The sequence below is a fragment of the Monodon monoceros genome, unplaced genomic scaffold (genome assembly GCF_005190385.1).
Source record: "Monodon monoceros isolate NGI ecotype Baffin Bay Population unplaced genomic scaffold, NGI_Narwhal_1 Super_Scaffold_5, whole genome shotgun sequence".
NCBI lineage: Eukaryota > Metazoa > Chordata > Mammalia > Artiodactyla > Monodontidae > Monodon > Monodon monoceros.
This window is the reverse complement of record NW_021703782.1, coordinates 33,893,114-33,913,347: the sequence shown is the minus strand read 5'-3', so window position 1 is coordinate 33,913,347 and position 20,234 is coordinate 33,893,114. Positions and strand designations below refer to the sequence as shown.

Here is a 20,234-nt window from a genome sequence, read left to right as displayed (position 1 = left end):
TAATTAAAAAAGATACATGCACCCCTATGTTCATAGCAGCACTATTCACAATAGCCAAAACATGGAAACAACCTAAATGTCCATCAACACATGAATGAATAAAGAAGACGTGGTACATAATATACAATGGAATACTAATCAGCCTTAAAAGAACAAAATAATGCTATTTGCAGCAACATGGACACAACTAGAGATTATCATACCAAATGAAGTCAGAAAGAGAAAGACAAATAGCATATGATATCACTCATATGTGGAATCTAAAATATGACACAAACTTATCTATAGAACAGAAACAGACTCACAGACATAGAGATCAGACTTGTGGTTGCCAAGAGGGGGGAGGGAGAGTGATGGACGGCGAATTTGTGTTGGTAAATGCAAAATATTACGTGTAGAACAGATAAACAACAAGGTCCTACTGTATAGCACAGGGAACTATATCCAATCTCCTGCAATAAACAGTAATAGAAAAGAAAATTATAAAAAGAATGTCTCTATGTGTATAACTGAGGCACTTTGCTGTACAGCAGCAATTGGCACAGCATTGTAAATCAACTATACTTCAACTTAAAAAAAAGCATAAAACACAATAAAGAAAATGAACATACAGTTATATGCACAATATAACTTGTTTACAGAGAGGAAGATTCAACATTATAAACATGCTAGTTCTTCCCAAACTGACTGATATATAAAAGCACTGTAATGACAATAAAAATCATGTTGGGATTTTGGGTAATCTGCCAGAAACATTCTTAAGCTCATCTGGAAGAAGAAAAATACTAGAAAATGCCAGGAAAATTGTAAAAAGAAGGAGCAATGAGGAGAAAGAGGCCTACCAGACATTAAATTTAAGTAAATTTAGTACACAATAAGAGTGGCATCTCACATGAGTTCGGAGTATTAAAATATTTAGACAAACTAGCTCACCATCTGCAGAAAGATAAAGCTCAGTTAATTACAAATAACCCTCAGTCCTTTCACCAAAAGAACTTCTAGGTGGAATAAAGATTTAAATATGAAAAATTAAACGATGAAAGTGCTAGAAGAACACCTGGGAGAATATATTTATAATGTTGGATTGGTGAAGTCTTTTAAACATAGCAAATGAAGGAGAAGTAGGAGGGAAAAAGAAGAGAGGAGAAGAAAAGAAATAAGAAGCCAAAAGAAAAAGTTGAAACTTATCTACATAAAAATTTGAAACTTTATATGGTCCAAATATATACACATATATAGTCAAAAGCTACAAAACACTAGAGAAAATAACTGCAACACATGACACATTAACACCTACTATCTATCACAGATAAAGGTGCTATTATATATCATTAAAACAGTGGAGGGACACCACAGAAAAATGGTCAAATGAGAGGAATAGACAGGGTGACAGAAGAGTCAGTAAACATTTAAAAGATGCTAACCACACAATTCAAGAAAGTCAAATTAAAACAATAGATATCACTTTTTAACCTTTAAGGTTAGACAAGACAAAAAAAAAAAGACAGAACTCACATTGGCAAGGTCCACTCATACACTGCTGACAGAGGTACAAGCTGATATGGAAAGTTATTTATTCAATTTTAAATTTGCATTCACATTGACACAGCAATTTCAGTTCCAGATGTCTGTCTTACAGAAATACTTTCATGAGTGCCCAAAGCTGTTATTTGAGAATATCTCAGCAACATTGTTCATGAAACAGTGGAAACTACCAAAATGCTCAATAGGGGAATGGTTAAATATAGTGCCTGCATGCTATACACTATAAACTCGTTAAAAATAACAAGCTAGGCTATTTATCCTAACATGGTAAGATGACAATAAATTAAGCCAAAAGGGTAAATTGCAAACAGCATGTATAATAATGATCTTATTTCTGCACCAAAAAAGATCACATTCTAAATTACTGCTAATCTTTTCGTATTTTACGTAAATAATGCTTCTTAAAAGTGTTAACTTCTATTACTGAAAAACCAGGATATTTAGCAGCACATATTTTCAGCACCACTGACATAAGCTTCTATGAAGGAAAAACCGTCAAACAGAACATACGTAATGATGTTTTGTTTTGTTTTGTTTTGTTTTTGCGGTACATGGGCCTCTCACCGCTGGGGCCTCTCCCATTGTGGAGCACAGGCTCCGGACGCGCAGGCTCAGCGGCCATGGCTCACGGGACCAGCCGCTCCGCGGCAAGTGGGATCCTCCCCAACCGGGGCACGAACCCGTGTCCCCTGCATTGGTAGGCGGACTCTCAACCACTGCGCCACCAGGGAAGCCCCCTAATGATGTTTTTTAAGGCAACTAAAAATCACCTAACTTGCTTCTGGAGTGATGAGTTACTAGTTCAAAGCTTGAATTGGGAGGAGGGAATTTTATACGTTTTTAAGTTTTTTAAATAAGTACTGCATTCAAATGGATTAAATATTCCAAAATTACAAACAGGTATATCGTGAAATTTCTTCCTCCCATCTGCCTCCCCCCAGCAGCTAGCTCTCTCCACAGGCAACCATATTACTAGTTTTGGGGTATCTTTCTGAAATATTCTACACACATACAAGCAAATGAGTACATAGTTTTCTTTTTTAACCAAATTTTATGCCCTTTATTTTATTCTTAATAAAGAATTAACTTGTAATAATATACTCGAAAATAATCTGAAATATATATATATAACTGGAAAAAAGGAATTAAGCTTAAAGAGCTTGCAGATTTTAAAAGTATTTTCAATATCATATTTCATAGTCTTAATGTTTCAGCCTCAAGACGGTATCTTCATGTTTGTATCACACTTTCACCTTTCTAAAACGTGTGGGAATTTCAGTTGGGTTTCTCAGGCAAAAAGAAACACTAAACATGGTAATACTTGAGAAACACTAGCCATGGTAATATTTATTGTGGAAACTCTCCGTTGAAGTGATTTGATATACACCATACTGATGCTTATTTCATATGCTTACCAATGTTAGACTCACAAACGCACAGTTCACGTTACACTAAAGTAGGGACTTGAGGACTTCAAAGCCTACATAACACATGGGTGATATTTATTAGCTGTTTGTTTATTGTTCTCTTTTAATTGTTCATGTTTTCACAACTGTTGGTCTCTCCGCCTGGGATACTCATCTGGATGGTGCAAGGTTCCCCCTACTTGGCACCCCAATACTTTTTTGTCAACATTTATCCTTGACAGCAAGGAAAACGACTTTCGTGATTTTTATATTATCAAGCCCTAGCTCGCTGCCTGGCAGCACTGGAGTTTTAGTGACTGAAGATTAAGAAAACAAAACAAAACCCTTTATACCTGAGGTGATAATTGAGAAGGTAACATCTAAGATTAGAAACATTAGGTGTGGACTTCCCTAGTGGCACAGTGGTTAAGAATTCACCTGCCAACTCAGGAGACCCAGTTTCGAGCCCCGAGTCCAGGAAGACCCCACATGCCACGGATCAACTAAGCCGGTGCACCACAACTACTGAGCCTGCGCTCTAGAGCCCACGAGCCACAACTACTGAAGCCTGCATGCCTAGAGCCCGGGCTCCGCAACAAACCACCGCAGTGAGCAGCCCCTGCTCACCACAAGTAAAGAAAGCCTGCGTGCAGCAATGAAGACCCGACGCAGCAAAAATACATAAATAAAATTAAATTTAAAAAAAAGTTAGGTGTTTCTCAGCCGTACCACAAGCACAAACAGGTGAAAAACTGCATTTGGGAAAATGCACAAAGCTACAATTTAAAGAGATAAGGCTGAACTGATAAGTATGGGATGCCTCCAGGGTAAAGTTCAAAATTCTTATTGTAGTAACATACACCAACAGGTGTTTGCCAACTAGCTCTGAAGCCTCACCTTCCGTCACTCCAGCTTTCAGCTCTGGCTATATTCAAGTACCTGCAATTTCCTAAAAACATCATATTCTTTCACACCTTAATCATAGCCTTCCCTTGCACTTTGTCCTTGCTGGGAATACTCTTCTTTCTTCACAACTCAGCTCAACTGCCACTTTCCCAGAGAAGCTTTCCCTGTTTCATCAGATTAACAGGGTTCCCCTACAGTTCTTTGGCTTGCCTGTCTCCCTACTAAAGTCTGAGTGAACCAGGCTTTTTCAGCTTTGCATGTCCATCTTCCCTGGTGCTAGGTCCTCCTGTGTTTGTTTTGTTATTGAATAAGGAAGACAGACCCCATCTTCCATTATGTCCTGAACTCAACATTTGAAAGCCTGAAGGACTCATTCTGCAGACTCTAGATCCAGATTCACAGACTAGTAGGACTTAAACGTTAGGTCAAATAATTAAAACTATTTGCCAGTTAGCCATTCTTGGTGTTACTGTGTCCCCCGCTAGCCAAACCCGGTGAACGCCTGGCCAGAGAGACTACTGGCCCACGGTTTGCACCACGGTAATACAAACGTTTTCCCATTGAGCACCGCCTGAGCCCGACGTATGGCAATGCCCAAAGCAAATAACGTGTGTATACGGGTGTGGACTTGCACTAAGAGCTCTTCCAACTTCGCAGTTTGGTGAATTGCGAGGCCTTGGACTGCATGGGTGATTGCTCTGGGGCCCAGGCCCGTCTTGCTCAGCATTTCGCGCTCGGCGGCTTCCCAGAATCTCAAGGCTAAAAAACTAAGCCGGGTAGAGACGCCAAAAGAGGTGAACGAGGCGCCGACGGGAAAAAGGTGCGGCAAAAGGCTTTGTTCTGAGAGGTTCCTCCTGTTCAGCGCACAGGCCCTGCCCGGGCCCAGTTCCCGAGTCTTCCGCGCTCCCGCAAGCGGCGGCGGCCCCACAGATTTGGGAATCCCTTGCCGACCCAAAATCGCAGCGCTCTTAGGTAACCCCAGTTCCCGCTCGAGACTTCTGCACTCTCGCACTCCCTGGGTGGAGGAAAGGGCTCCAGAAAGTTCCACAAACGCCAGACCCAAGATTGCGCACAGCCCCTCCCAAGCCGAGCGCCCCCGCGCCGTTGCCCAGGCAACCGCGGGCGGTGGCGGCGGCGGGAAGGGCGGGACTTCCGGCGGGTGACGCGCCTGCGCTCGGCTACAAAAGACAACGGCTGCGGCGCTTCAGGCGGAACTTTCCAGAACGCTCGGTGAAAAGGCAGAGGAGCGGTGGCTTCCCGAGCTGCGCACGGCAACGCGCTCCTTCCCGCTCCCCCACACCGGCATCGGCCCTCTCACCGGTGAGCTTCAGCCTTCGGGCTTCATCTCATCCCAAGGCCGGCACTGTTGGCTGCGCCGGGAAGCCGGATGGAGCCGCGGTCGTGAGGCGGTTGGCTCCGCGTGGGCGGGAGGGTTGTCGATTCCTGTACCCACGATTCTCCTTCTGGAGGGCTGGTGGGGATACCCCGGCAACTCTCGCCGGCGCGCAGCGAGTGGGCCCGAGACCCTTCCTGGAGCTTTCTCCATGCCCTATCTATCTAGCCAGGGTTCTCCGAGGACCTGCCGCCTCGGTCTTTCCCTCCGCCCGCCGCGGGCTGGGGGGGTGGGGGTGGGGGGCGACCTTTTGCGCACGCGCAGAAGGAGCTAGGGGGGCGAGGGGCTGCGGGAGGAGCCGGGCGGAGGCTGCGGCGTTCGCTTCTCGGGTCTCTCCTCCTCCGCTTTGTTGGGTGCTGGGCTTCTCCCACCCCTTTCATCCTGGGTGGGAGGGGAAAGGAAGGAACCCCTAACGGTCGGCATTGAGTGCAGGGCAAAACCTAACAGCGTGTAAACTACGCTGGCTTGTGGGGGCGAAAGAGGTTCGGCGGTCGAAGCAGAGGAGCTGTACGTCCTGTGACTGAGAAACAGCCTCAGGATTGAGGGGGAGGGGAGCTTGCTTTCTGGAGCTGGTGTTCTTAGTTTCATAAAACACTGCCTCCCCGCCTTGTGCCCAGATGTCTTTTCTAGGAAGTGTATGATTTATCAGATTTACTAAGAATAATGGTAGTGGATTGAACCTCTTAGTGCTCCTCTTCTTTACTGCCCTCTGTCGCTGGTTGGGAAGGGAAACAGGAAAAATCCAGACAATAGTCGCGTTATTATGGGAGCTTTCAGGTGGGAGAGTGGGAACCAGCTGCTATAGGAGGCTTTTGAATTATCTCCTGATAATTATTAACTTATATTTAGTTTTAGAATTGATGGCTAAATTACCAAAGGAATTGTTACCTTCTCTGTGAAATTTAGGGAAGGTGGTGTTCTTACAATCAGGTTTCTCAGAGAACAGATTTCTATGCCTAAATTTTATTAATTAAAACTACCAGTTGAAAGTCGGCTAAAATTGAACTTTCTTATTTTAGACTGTAGGAAATGGTGAAAGAAACCACTTATTATGATGTTTTGGGGGTCAAACCCAATGCCACCCAAGAAGAATTGAAAAAGGCTTACAGGAAACTGGCCTTGAAGTACCACCCTGATAAGAATCCAAATGAAGGAGAGAAGGCAAGTAGTACACTCATAACATAGCTGAATAGTTCTTGCCAGGTGTACGGTATTTCCATTACAACATGAAATTGAGTATGTCTAAGGTAGTGGCTGTGCTTTGTAACAGTTGAGTTTTTTGAGTGAAATTTATCCCCCCTTTTCTGAAACAGTTTAAACAGATTTCTCAAGCTTATGAAGTGCTCTCTGATGCAAAGAAAAGGGAATTATATGACAAAGGAGGAGAGCAGGCAATTAAAGAAGGTGGAGCAGGTGGCGGTTTTGGCTCCCCCATGGACATCTTCGATATGTTTTTTGGAGGAGGAGGCAGGATGCAGAGAGAAAGGAGAGGTAAGAATGACAGTTCACATGTGGCAAATTAAAATTAGCTGTTGGTCAAAGTAAATTCTTGAGAATTCACCTACTAAATGCTTGTTTACTTGTTAGCATAATGTTGTAAACTGATTTATGGTAAGAGTTTAAGAATGAGATTTGATGAGACTAAAAATAGCTAAGCCAATCGAGTGCTAACAAGTGAGTGCTTCTAAAGCTCTTGGGGTACATAGGATTTCTGTGATGTTATCAAGCATTAAAGGAATGAAGTATAGGAGCATAATTTTCAAAACCCTTTTCACAGATTTTATTTTATTCTCAATCTGCACACCCCCACCCCTCAGCCTCAATGGGAGGTACAGTGGCCTTACACAGGCGAAAGTGAATTACAGTTCAGAATGGTAAATTTTTGTCAAGGTCATATATTGCTATGCATCAGAGTCTTGATTGGAACACAGGTTCATTGCCTCCAAATAGCATGCTATCTGTTTAATCTTGTTTCAGTTTTATTATATCAAAATATGTGCCCTTAACATTTAATAGAAATGTGGTTTTCTGGGCTGTGGAAATACTGCTCGTAGAAGTACAGTGTTCTGATCAGAGTTTATCTTACTTTGTTCCCAGTGTAGTTCATATAAACAAGGACTAATGGGTAGAGCCCATTCTAGAAGGAATGGGCAAACCACTAAATTTTCTCTGAGCTTTTTTGGATTCAGAAGGACTGGAAATTGTTTATTCAGATTTTCTTAAAAGGAGAGGGGGGTGTGTTTTATTTATTTTTAAGAAATTTACCTTAAAACAATTTTCAGTCAAGGTCAGTTGATTGGCAAACTCTACTGTGTGGCTTAGATCAATGCAAGGTCATTTTTTTAGTGTGATATTGGAAAATATTTGCTTAAACTTTAGAAGCTTTATTTCTTCCCTATACTGTAAACTCTATAAGGCTAAAGTAAGAAGGGCAGTTTTCAGCGTTCCAGAACCAATTACATGGAACAGTATTAGTGATGCAGAACAGAAAAGTGGATCTAGGAACAGGTTATAGTTGAGGGCACTTCACGCTTGATTGGTAACTAAAAATGTTCATTAGACATGTTCTGCAGATAGGAAGTTCAAGAGCTTCTTTCACTTAAGCGTAAGGCAGTATTTCATGGTAGATAAAGTCCTGGGAGAATCACTAGCTAGGAACTTATTACCTATTGGCAGGTGACTACATTTCTGTAACCTCTGTTCTTAGATGATCTCCACCTTCCACTTCCCATTCCTAGCTAGATGAGATAGGTCACTCTTTTGTAGCCACTGGCCACATCAAATTTAGATTACTGCAAAGAAAAATAAAAATTTAGTTACTTAGTCTGCAGTAGCCATAATTATATGCTCGATAGCCATGTGTGACTGCTGGCTGTTGTGTTGGCTAGCACAAGATACAAAACATCTCCATCACTGCAGAAAGTTCTGTTGGACAGCACTATGGTAAAGGATGAGAAATCTAGCCTTTTTTGGGGGGGAGGCTGCGTTGGATCTTTGTTGCTGTGCGTGCAGGCTTTCTCTAGTTGCAGTGAGCGAGGGCTACTCAACGTTGTGGTGTGCGGCCTTCTCATTGTGGTGGCTTCTCTTCTTGTGGTGTGTGGGCTCAGTAGTTGTGGCTCACGGGCTCTAGAGCGCAGGCTCAGTAGTTGTGGCCCATGGGCTTAGTCATTCCACGGCATGTGGGATCTTCCTGGACCAGGGCTCGAACCTGTGTTCCCTGCATTGGTGGACGGATTCTTAACCACTGTGTCACCAGGGAAGCCCGAGAAATCTAGCCTTTAAACAGTTAGTGCTGAATAAATATGTCAGGTTCCCTGGGCAAACTTGATTAGTTTTTGGAATTTAATGTGCTGAAGAATTTTTGGATGATGTAATTGGTCATGTTACTCAATATAATAAGTGAACGATTCAAAGAATATATTAGGACAGAAAAGCAGTTTGGGTTAATTTACTGTGAAATGTGTCTATTTAAATAACATGAGATTTCTCAAGTGATTTTTGCAGTTAACATTTTTGATTGCCGTAAAATGTAGGATGGCCGTAACTACGTCCTTATACAAATTGCTTAAATCTCACTGGATGTTTGTTATTTGAAATTACACCACAGTTTTAGAGGATTATGTGTGTACCCTTGTAGGGCTCATCTTTCATTATCCTTTACCGTTTTTATAGTGTAGAACACAAGATTCAGCATCTTAGATTTTTAATGTGCAATGTTTTGTTCTAGGTAAAAATGTCGTGCATCAACTCACAGTAACCTTAGAAGATTTATATAATGGTGCAACAAGAAAACTAGCTCTGCAAAAGAATGTGATTTGTGACAAATGTGAAGGTATGTCTTAACATTCATAATATAATTGAAAATGGAACTGAAGCCGTCCTGGATATATAAAACTGACATATTGCACTACCTAATTCTGAAGAGTGCAAGTACAAAAACCACCTGAATCCACCTCCTAGAGAAATATTAGCAAATTATCAGCACTTTTATGTATTTATTTTGAATGCAGGTGGGACTGATCTAATTTGGTGTCTGTTTTTCTCAATACTGTTCAGAGATGAGTCTTTTCTATCCGCTCTAGAACTTCAGAGGCATTCCAGTGGCTTCATAATCTGTAATATGATTTGACAGTATCCTCTTTTGGGGTACCAGCAGCTGTCAAATTATTGGCTATGAACCTCTAAGGTGTTTTTCTAATAAATACAAGTTATTTGTTGGAAATATGGTATTTTCTAAAGAGAATAAACTCTAAAATGTTCTCATCTCACAGTTAAAGTAGCCTTTTAAGAATTGTGCTTTGGGGGCTTCCCTGGTGGCACAGTGGTTAAGAATCCACCTGCCAATGCAGGGGACATGGGTTCGAGCCCTGGTCCGGGAAGATCCCACATGCCACGGAGCAACTAAGCCCATGTGCCGCAACTACTGAAGCCCGTGCGCCTAGAGCCTGTGCTCTGCAACAAGAGAAGCTACTGCAATGAGGAGCCCGCGCACCGCAACAAAGACCCAACTCAGCCATGAATGAATGAATGAGTGAATGAATGAATTGTGCTTTGGGAGCACATGTTTAAAATCCAGAATTCTGAAATGACTCCTTGGGAAAATAGCAGTCAATATGTTTATAGATAAGCTGATTGTGGCAATATTTTATCAAATAAAAAGGCTGAATTATAGATTCTTATAGCGGCATGCCATCAGACCTTGAAAATATTAATGGAGTGTTTAGGAACTGTCTCATTAAAACATTCATCACCATGTCCAGTACTAAATTCAAACATAATTTCTTTTTGAACTATTTAGGCCGAGGTGGTAAGAAAGGAGCAGTAGAGTGCTGTCCCAATTGCCGAGGTACTGGAATGCAAATAAGAATTCATCAGATAGGACCTGGAATGGTTCAGCAAATTCAGTCTGTCTGCATGGAGTGCCAGGGCCATGGGGAGCGGATCAGTCCTAAAGATAGATGTAAAAGCTGCAATGGAAGGAAGATAGTTCGAGAGAAGAAAATTCTAGAAGTTCATATTGACAAAGGTGAGTTCTGAGCCACTTTCTATTTTCAATTCTTGAGTGCTATTGCAAATTATATTAATGTTACATTTTATAGTTGTTTAAAACTACTGTTGGAGTAAGGAATAGGTATATTTTGATTAACTTATTTGTAAGAACTTAGACTACGAATGTTACTTTCTAATAGTTTTTACAGATTATGTAAACATACGTCAGTTTCTGCCTCTTGGGTTATAACTTAAAATTTCCTTTAAATATTATTAGGATTTACTTTATTTTGCCAGTTCCTTAATTTTTTCAGTTTATTTAAAAATGCTTTAAAATGTATTACAGCAGTACAAACTCACTGTAGAAATTTTAGAAATGTGTATAGCCCCAGAATAAATGGTGCTGCTTACTCTGAAATAATCAGCATGGTTGGCTCTTTCAGACTTTGCTATTTTAAAATGAAACTGTTATTAGAAAATATACATCTACATTAACTTAAGCTCCTGAAATAGTATTCACCCATGTGAATCATGGTGCCTCCCCTCCCTCCATTTTTTCCCCTTAATTGGTCCCTGTTGAGTAGGGTTTGAATTTCTCTCTGGTAAGATTCCCCCCTTGTTACCAACAGTATGTACTCAGGAGGGCATTAGTAGTAAGTGAAGCCATTTATGAATGCTGCACTTGCCCGTTTTTTTGGCCACACTGCAGCCTATGGGATCTTAGTTCCCCAACCAGGGATTGAACCCGTGCCCCATGCAGTGGAAGCGTGGGGTTTTAACCACTGGACCTCCAGGGAAGTCCCTGCCCATACTCTTAACATTAATGGAACAACCAGCAAAACTTAGCTGAGTTTAATTGCTTCACTAGTGTAGTGAGATAGTTACTTTGCCTTGTGAATGATTAAAGACAGATTGTTGGGCTTCCCTGGTGGCACAGTGATTAAAAATCAGCCTGCCAATGCAGGGGGCACAGGTTTGAGCCCTGGTCCCGGAAGATCCCACATGCCACGGAGCAGCTAAGCTCGTGCGCCACGACTACTGAGACTGTGCTCTACAGCCTTCAAGCCACAACTACTGAAGCCCAATTGCCTTGAACCCGTGCTCCACAACAAGAGAAGCCACGCAATGAGAGGCCCGTGCGCCACAACTAGAGAAAGCCCGCGCACAGCAACAAAGACCCAATGCGGCCAAAAATAAAATAAATAAATTTTTTAAAAAATGTTTACTTTTGTCAATGTGTAATACTGATATTTTGGTTTAAGTCCTTCTCTTTTTAGAGGTATATATTGAAGTGTTTGGGTTAATTGGTATGTCTGGATTTTAATTGAAATATATGCAGGGAATGTGGATGGAGGTGTGTAATACATGAAATAGTAGTCATGACCTGGTAATTACTGGATCTATATTGATGGATATATAGGGACTTCTTGTACTGTTGGCTACTTTATGTAAGTTTAATACTTTCCGTAATAGAAAGTGTAACAAAGTTGCTCTTGTTGGGTGACCTCAGTGATCATTGGTTCAGGAAATCTGGCACTACTGCTGTAGAGAAATCATCTGCAAACACATGAGTTCTGTTTAAAGAGGTGTTAGTTGGCTTAAGTAAGCCTTTACTGAACTAAGGTGTATGGGCCAGAGGGAAGAAATCTCAGTAAAAGTGTTGGCCTAAGAAGCGTTTGCCTGTTGGATGGACTTCCCTGGTGGCGCAGTGGTTAAGAATCCGCCTGCCAATGCAGGGGACACGGGTTTAAGCCCTGGTCCAGGAAGATACCACCTGCTGCGGAGTAACTAGGCCCATACACCACAACTGCTGAGCCACAACTACTGAGCCTGCATGCTGCAACTACTGAAGCCTGTGCCCCTAGAGCCCGTGCTTCGCAACAAGAGAAGCCTGCGCACCGCAACAAAGAGTGGCCCTTGCTTGCCACAACTAGAGAAAGCCTGCACAGCAACAAAGGCCCAAAGCAGCCAAAAATAATAATTTTTTTAAAGCATTTGCCTACTGGAAAAACTTCTTTATTTTTGACACTGATAACCACATGGTCTGAAAGTACTCAACTATAATTATCCTCTTTAAAAAAAAAAAAAGACTAAAATCATTCAATATAAATATTACATATTTTTTAAATTTTTAGATTTTATATTACTGCTAATACAATAGAAGGAAGAAAATCTGACTTATGCTTCTGTTAGACTTAATAGAAATGATTTGACTTAAGTTTTTTTAAAGTGATGAAATAGTTAAAAACATTTATGGTTATAATGTTTGCCAGTCACTGATTTGGTGCCAGCATAGACCTTTTTCTTTAGTCCCCCACAAGAGCCCTGGTGGAGGACATAGGTCTCTGTGGGAAAGTTGATGCTTAGGAAGGTTATGCAATGCTTCCCTAGGGTAATCTGGCCTAGTAGTAAATAGCAGCTCTGAGATTCGAAGCCTGACTTGTTTGCCTCTAGAATCTGTGTTCTCCACTATGATAGCTTTCTTCAGTAAGAAATTGGACTGATCTAATAAGCATGTGGGCGTTTTTGGTAAATTCTGTAAAACTTTAGCATCCGCAAAGACTTGAACATTTTTTTCATGCACAAACATGCATTTGTGTTTCAGTAGAGATTCTGACCTTACTTAGATGTTAAGAGTATAAAATTAGCCTTTTGTTTTTAGGCATGAAAGATGGCCAGAAGATAACATTCCATGGTGAAGGAGACCAAGAACCAGGACTGGAGCCAGGAGATATTATCATCGTTTTAGATCAGAAGGACCATGCTGTTTTTACTCGGTAAAAATTTTTATCAAATACTCAAACCGACATCTTGCATATTTGGGTTTGGTTTTTTTTTCCTCAAATATAAGTGAGCTTTTTCATTACTTGTAGAATACATTTCCTAGAAATAACCTAGAAAAGTATAGCAGAAAAGTTAGACTATATATGTCTTTTATAAATGATTGTTAATCATTGTTTCAATTTTAGAAGAAGCTAAAGACAAAAATCATTGGTTTTTTTGGTCTAAATGTAGGTAAATTGTTGCCTAATTTGCATTTTGAAGGATATACTTCAGTTAGGAGATGTGTTGTATAAGTATAAATAGATAGAGTAGGGGAAACATCCCTAGACAAAACTTTGCCCCCAGTTTTTTTTTTTATAAGCAGTTGGTTTTGAAATAAGTACCCTAAAGCTTTCACCAGTTTCTTCAATCCTGAGTTCGTGGTAAGTTGGGTTGCTTTTAATTTTAAATAAAAGTCTAGAATCATCTGTGTAAGAAGCTGTAATATATTAATTCACGTCTATTAGGAAATAATCTTGTGTTTATGATAAATTTATAGTGACGCACAAGAAAGTTAACAGTGTTAAATAATGTATCAATGGGTAATTTTAAAACATTAGACTGGAGTAGGGTTCCAGTAAGTCTGTTGGGAATGACATCTCAAGGAACAGGTTTTAGATTAATAGTGTCTCAAGAATAATGGGAAATGCTATCGAGCTCAGAATTTTGATGCTATCATTTGAGGTGAATCCTCAACAAGAGTATTTCTGGAGAGTATTCTGCCTGATGAAAAGATGTCATTAATATGAATTGGAAAAGAAAGTAAGCATGAGGAGAAAGAAGTGGGTTGTTATTAAACATAAAAATAGTGTTCATACTGTGCCAGGCACTATATTAGTTAATTCATGTACATCAATAAATTACTTCCCCTTGAAATTGGCCTTATGCCTTTTATTTAATTTCATAGACCCTAACTTATCCAGGACCCAGCCTGAGGTTTGTTCCACTGCCTAGAGTGTGTGGAGGGATTCTGAAGCCTTGTCCAGGAAACTGTGCTGGCAGTTTCCATATGTTTGCTGTACCCAGTTCTCAGCTCTTAAGAATGGGGAAGAGGCCTTCCTCACCTTCTGAGATGGCCCACACTCTCGAGTGTGTTTCTCTCTAAATAAATCCACTTCGTACCTATCAAAGGAAACAAACAAAAAAGAATGGGGAAGAAAGGGCATCTTTTGAAAGATACCATTTGTTTTTAAGAGAACAGAATTGCCTACTTTGGTAGTTGTAATCATTGCTGGTTTGAAGATCTAAGTATATGCCGTACTTACATTGTACAGACGAGGAGAAGACCTTTTCATGTGTATGGACATACAGCTGGTTGAGGCATTGTGTGGCTTCCAAAAGCCAATATCTACTCTTGACAACCGAACCATAGTCATCACTTCTCATCCAGGTACAGTAACTAGATAAGCGTCTGTTTCTATTCTAGTGTTTTCATTGTCTGCTCGTAGCTAGTATAGCCACGGAGGAAAGTGGCATTTAAGTTGCTCAGTACATGTCTGTCCTTGAGCTGAGCTGAAATCATGCGTTCTTGGCTCTCTTGTAAGCCCCTAGAAAACCTGTAAATGAAAGGTATCAGCATCATTTCATATAAATTTACCTCTATCAATGAGCTAGGACATTGCTCTGTTCTTTATTTTCGCTGCCTCGTAAAAGTGTGACTGTATTTAAGGAATTTGGCTTCAATGTTTTTAGGTCAGATTGTCAAGCATGGAGATATCAAGTGTGTGCTAAATGAAGGCATGCCAATTTATCGTAGACCATATGAAAAGGGTCGCCTAATCATTGAATTTAAGGTAAGCTATACAGTACTGTAGAAATGTTTGAGAATGATTATTTTATTAAAATCCAGTAGCATTTAAGTTTCTGAATGGCCAGAAACCAAGTTTCTATTCTCCCTTGTCTAGCTCTAATGTTACTCTTGTTATGTTGAACATTTTTTGTTAACAAGTTGGTATTGGTTTGTTTGCATCATTATCAGCTATTTAAAGATGGGGGGTGGTGGCAGGTGGGTAATTTACTAATGAAAGGCTATAACTGGAATCTTAAAGTTCAACAGAAGCATGTTAGCTGGTGTGGATTTTTGGCAAAATACTGCAGTGCTCTGGTTCTTAAAGTAACCCAACCATTTCCCTCAATCTTAAATTTGAGTGGCCTCAGACCCACAAATTTAACATTTATTAAAAACATCTTTGGGTGGGACTGTCTTTGAGTAACAATATCTTTGTTTAAATTATCCATTAGAAGGAATGAGAATGTGTTTTAGGATGGGTTCTCCTATTAAAATGTATTTGCTGAATAGAAGTGATCATTACAGTGTAGTTTTATTAGGATCTTTTTTTAAGACCTTACCTTGAACTCTAGTTCAGAATAGTAGATGATATATGCCTTCTTAGAACATGTGTTCTAACCTGGGAGTGGCAGATTTACCAAAAGATTGTGTGGTTTCATGTTTTTTTCCTGGGGAAAATGGGTCAATGGTATTTGTCTAAGGAGCTAAGGATGAAGTGTCATTTAAACTTAAAGTAGAAATTTCTTATTATAGGTAAACTTTCCTGAGAATGGCTTTCTCTCCCCGGATAAACTCTCTTTGCTGGAAAAACTCCTACCTGAGAGGAAGGAAGTAGAAGAGACTGATGAAATGGACCAGGTAGAACTAGTGGACTTTGATCCAAATCAGGAAAGACGGCGCCATTACAATGGAGAAGCATATGAGGATGATGAACATCATCCTCGGGGTGGTGTTCAGTGTCAGACCTCCTAATGGGGCCAGTGAACAACACTCACTGCTGGCATTTTATTTGCAGTAGTGATTGAGTGAAGGACTATAATCATAACATGCTCACTACTTGCTATTGTTTGTTTTAATATTCAACTATAGTAGTGTTTTAAAAGTTAAATGAAGAATAAACTCGAATATAAAAGCTCTGACTTTGCCCTGTATGTATGATGACTTCAGTGTGCAAGATAAGTTTAATACTTGTAAAAACTACTTTTAAAAATTTCCCCTAGCAGTTGTTAGGCCGTACTTTGTAATTGATTTCAGCTATGTACATGGAATAGCTTAGACTGAAATGCCAGGTATATGTATTGGCTTCAGTGTATGACCCTTAATTGTTAAGCTATGAAGTTAAAATTGTATTTAACTGGCAGACGAAGAATTTGTAGAGAAGTGTTGGTCTGTATAGTGGTATTAAGTGGGATTCATTGTGATGCCTCTGCATTTATTCTATTGCCTCAACTGTTACTTGAAGATGGCATGCTATATAATTTAGCCTGTGGTATCAGTGATAGAAATGACACCTTTCTAAAGAAGGGGTTTATCATATAACATGCTGCTTCTTGAGGGCTTGCGCTTGTAGGATTGCATTCCCTTCTGCTGTGCCATCTTTTTTTAATATATCTAGCTATTGGTCCTGGTTACTTTTTTTTTTTCTTCCTTCTCTTTGGACCACAGTAAGCCATAGTTTAGTCACTTCTGGAGCAGGGTAACTAAGAAGTTAGAGTGATGAGAAGTACTTTGCATGTATGAGTTAGGAAGGCGTTTCGCAGGTATGTTACAGGCTTACTTTAAACCATTTAACTTATGCTCCAAAGTAACTGTAATTTAATGTTAGTAGAATAGCAAATTATGAATAGCTTTAATTGTATGTTTAAAGTCATATGTTCACAAGCTTAAATCTGGATATCAGAATTTAAGCAATTCTTGAAATGTATGAATGTCTCCTTAATATACTGATTCAAAAGCATGTCCAATGTGTCACCACAGGCTTTTTTTTCCCAGGTTGAAGTATTGGCTTTTCACTAATTAAGATACATAATTTTTCATTTAACTAAAGTGAGTAATACCAAAAAATACTATTTAACCATAGTTAAATGTTTAATATTAAACAAGGGTGGGGACTGAAAGTTGAGGGGTGAGTAATGAGCAAAAGAAGAGGGCTTTAAAATCTTCGCAAACGCTGAAGTGAGAATGTGAGAGCTTACTGTTTAATTCTGCTCAGATTCTGTATCTCATTGTAATCAGGAGGCTTAAAACATTTCTAACCTGGAAGTAACCCACAGCTTAAGTTCCCCTCAGAACACTTGAGTTAAAAAGAGACTGAAACTTGGTGTAAAGTGCATCATTTCCCAAACCTTCAGGTTTCTTGTCATAGTGACAGTTTTAATTGATAGCCTCTCCACATCATTCTTGGGTTCTTTTTAAATTTGTGGCCAGACAGCTACCGTCATATTTGGATAGTGAAGCAGGTGTCCAGGAAAGGAAAACAAATCAAAATACTAAACATAATGGTTCAACAAATTTTAGTTTTCACTGGATTTATATTGGGAGTCTAAATTCTACAATAAACTTATATTGTAAAACATTTAAGAATACTTTCAGACATTTTAAAAATTACAAAAATCCTTACATGAGGTTTTCAATATTATTAGTCATGAGGAAAATAAAATGAAAATCACAGTGAGATACAAAACTTCACACCTAGTAGTCCAAAATCTAATCCCAAATGGAAATGAGAATATGGAGAAACTAGAACCCTGTACCTTGTTGGTGAAAATGTAAAACGGTGCAGTTTCTGTAAGCAGCTCCTCAAAAAGCCAAACGTGGAATTCACCATATGACCCAGTAGTTCCATTCCTTGACTCAGGAACATTGTGTGCCAATGTTTATGGTATCATTATTCACAATACCAGAAGAGGAAACAAGCCATGTGTCTTAACAGGTGGATAAACAAAATGTGTTATATGTATGTATGACAGAAAAGGACTTCATTTATATGAAATATTGAGGCAAATTCATAGAGGCACAGATTACCAAGGGCTGGGAGGAAGAGGAATGGTAAGTTAGTGCGTGCTTAATTGTTTCTGTTTGGGGTGATGAAAGTTTTGAAAGTGATGGTTGTACAAGAGTTAATATAATTAATGCTACTGAATTGTATATTTAAATGGTTGAGAGTAAGCTTTACTTTTGTTTCACCACAGTAAAAAAAAAAAAAAAATCCTTAAGAAAGAAGATGAACATAGTTACAACCTGGAGAGGCAGAAACTGACAAGTTTGTATTCTGTATTAAAAAAAAAAATTGTTAGAACTATGGCCAAGGGCATCACAGAAATACAAGTGCATCCGTGGAAGTGTGTAGTTCCATCGCCCCAGCACTAATGCTTTCTTTGTGATGCCTCCCCTGTCTGTTCATACTTGGAGGGAATAAAAATAGAAGCTGATTATGTCCCATGAGGGTCCTAGTGGAACACGGTGGCAGATCTTCCCTTGTGAAATTAGCATCACATTTTTTCTCCATATAGTACTGCCTCTCAACCTTGGCTACAATTGAAGTTACCTCGGAAGCTTTAAAACATGATTTGAGTCTCACCCTCTGGGTATTTTGGTGTAGTTGAACTGAGTGTAGCATAAGCAAAAGGATGGTTACATATAGCCAAGGCTCTACACCAGCACCATGGGGACAGTTATATTGATCACCAGAACAGTAACGCCATTGTTAGAATTGGTGTGGAGGGTCAAACAATGGCAGCCCTTAACTATGGCAAGTTTGTTTCAGACCAAGGCTGCTTCCCATCTTAGATAGACACTATGGTAATTTCCTCTCTTTTGAAGTACTATGGGAAAATGAAGCATAGGCTCTAAAAGCACAGTGAATGAAAAATGGTAGCAAGTTATAGCAGTAAAGATGCTCTTTCAAGGGTTTCTGAAGTTTTGTGCGCCTTTATCACTTAATTTGGTTATCGCAGCAACCTTCTGAGACCAACAGAACAAGAATTGAAACACCTACCTTACAGTTGATGAAAATGACCTCTAGTCTACTTACTGGTTCTCAAATCTGAGCATGCTTGCTGAGCCCCACTGGACTTGGATTCTGTAGGCCTAGGGTAGGGCCTGAGAGATCTGCCATACAAACAAGTTACCAGGTGACTTGGCCCACGTAAAAGAAATGACAGCAAAGACTGGAATCCAGATTCTTGTAATTCGGTGCTCTTTCTACTCATGTCTGCCTTTGTGGGGTTTTGGTAAGTCTTAACAGAATGTGGAAAAACTTTCAAAGAGTCAAGAAATTGAGTTTTAGAATCCCACCTCAGTCAGTTGCGCTCCAGGAGCAAGGTATGGAATCTTGAAATCTATTTCATGTGATAGGACTCAGAATAGGCTAGAGCTCATAAAGCAGTTCTGAGAATTAAATAACACTGCTTACATAGTAAGGAAGGGGTCAATAAATGTTATTAATGGTAGTAATACAAGCTAAAAAATAACTAGTGGAGAACACACTGAGTTGTACCTGAGACTTGTACTTAAAAGAAAAATTTTTTTTTGGTGTGAAATACCAGGTCATTCAGTGTTTTCCAGAGCCATTCAGCAGCTCAGTGGGGGATGGGACAACTCACGGAGTTAACTTTAATGCCATGTATTTTGGGTTTTAAGTGCTAGAGGAGTATCAGTTAAATAGGTGGGCTGCAGCAACAGAGCAGCTGTCTTAAGAACCAAGGGGGGCAAGGGCCCAGGATGCCTGTCGCGTTCCCCTGCTGCACAGCCACACCCAACCGGGCGCACCCCACCCCAGAGTTTGGGCAGCACACCCTCCACCACCTCTCCTCCTGGAGTGGAAGTGTTGGGCAGTTGCCATGGTGTCCAGGAGCTAGACAGCCCTTCTCCCACCTCCGCCTCTTACCCAGGGGCTCCCCCTGCCTTTTGTACTGGAGATGGCCATGGGGGCTAAAAGAAAAAAAACTAGGCGCGGAGTAAGGGAAGCTCATTTCCACTTTTAAACAACACAATTTTTAGGTTTGTGCAAAATGAAGTTGTGGACCGATAAACATGGGTGACCTGGGAAAAGCAGAAAATTCATTTTTTTCCCCCATTTTTTGTTTACTTGTTACACCAAGGCACTACTTCATTAAAAAAGAAAATATACTTCATGGCTCTCAGTCCAGTCCTCTCCTCTTTGCCTGGTCTCCCCAGATCCTACCATATGTCTAGCACATGCCTTGCAGCTATGGCACACTGTAGTGCTCCTAGGATCACCAAAGCCCTTTACCTTCTGCTCCTGTTGGTCCTTTTATGGTCAACTCCAGAAAGGCTTTCCTAACCCATTAGGTCTGGATCATCAAAAAAACAACTCCAGATTTTCTGTTATCGCACTATTTTAATCCTGTTAACTTGTTTT

General features: G+C 40.2%; 1 protein-coding gene across 1 annotated transcript; it reads left to right on the top strand.

Moving 5' to 3' along the window:
- The first annotated feature begins 5,034 nt into the window (after nucleotides 1–5,034).
- DNAJA1 (DnaJ heat shock protein family (Hsp40) member A1) lies at nucleotides 5,035–18,081 on the top strand. The gene is made up of 9 exons (XM_029202450.1): nucleotides 5,035–5,177; nucleotides 6,270–6,411; nucleotides 6,564–6,741; nucleotides 8,978–9,082; nucleotides 10,049–10,276; nucleotides 12,902–13,016; nucleotides 14,337–14,452; nucleotides 14,755–14,855; nucleotides 15,605–18,081. The coding sequence occupies exons 2-9, from the start codon at nucleotides 6,280–6,282 to the stop codon at nucleotides 15,821–15,823; spliced, it is 1,194 nt and encodes a 397-aa protein (XP_029058283.1). The 5' UTR covers nucleotides 5,035–5,177; nucleotides 6,270–6,279; the 3' UTR covers nucleotides 15,824–18,081.
- Nucleotides 18,082–20,234: the final 2,153 nt, after the last annotated feature.

Bases quoted from the DNA above. Each gene is read 5' to 3' on its own strand.
- DNAJA1 (XM_029202450.1), top strand. From the start codon at position 6,280: ATGGTGAAAGAAACCACTTATTATGATGTTTTGGGGGTCAAACCCAAT. The intron at 10,277-12,901 runs GTGAGTTCTGAG...TTTTGTTTTTAG, and splicing joins AGAAGTTCATATTGACAAAG to GCATGAAAGATGGCCAGAAG. The intron at 14,453-14,754 runs GTACAGTAACTA...CAATGTTTTTAG, and splicing joins AGTCATCACTTCTCATCCAG to GTCAGATTGTCAAGCATGGA.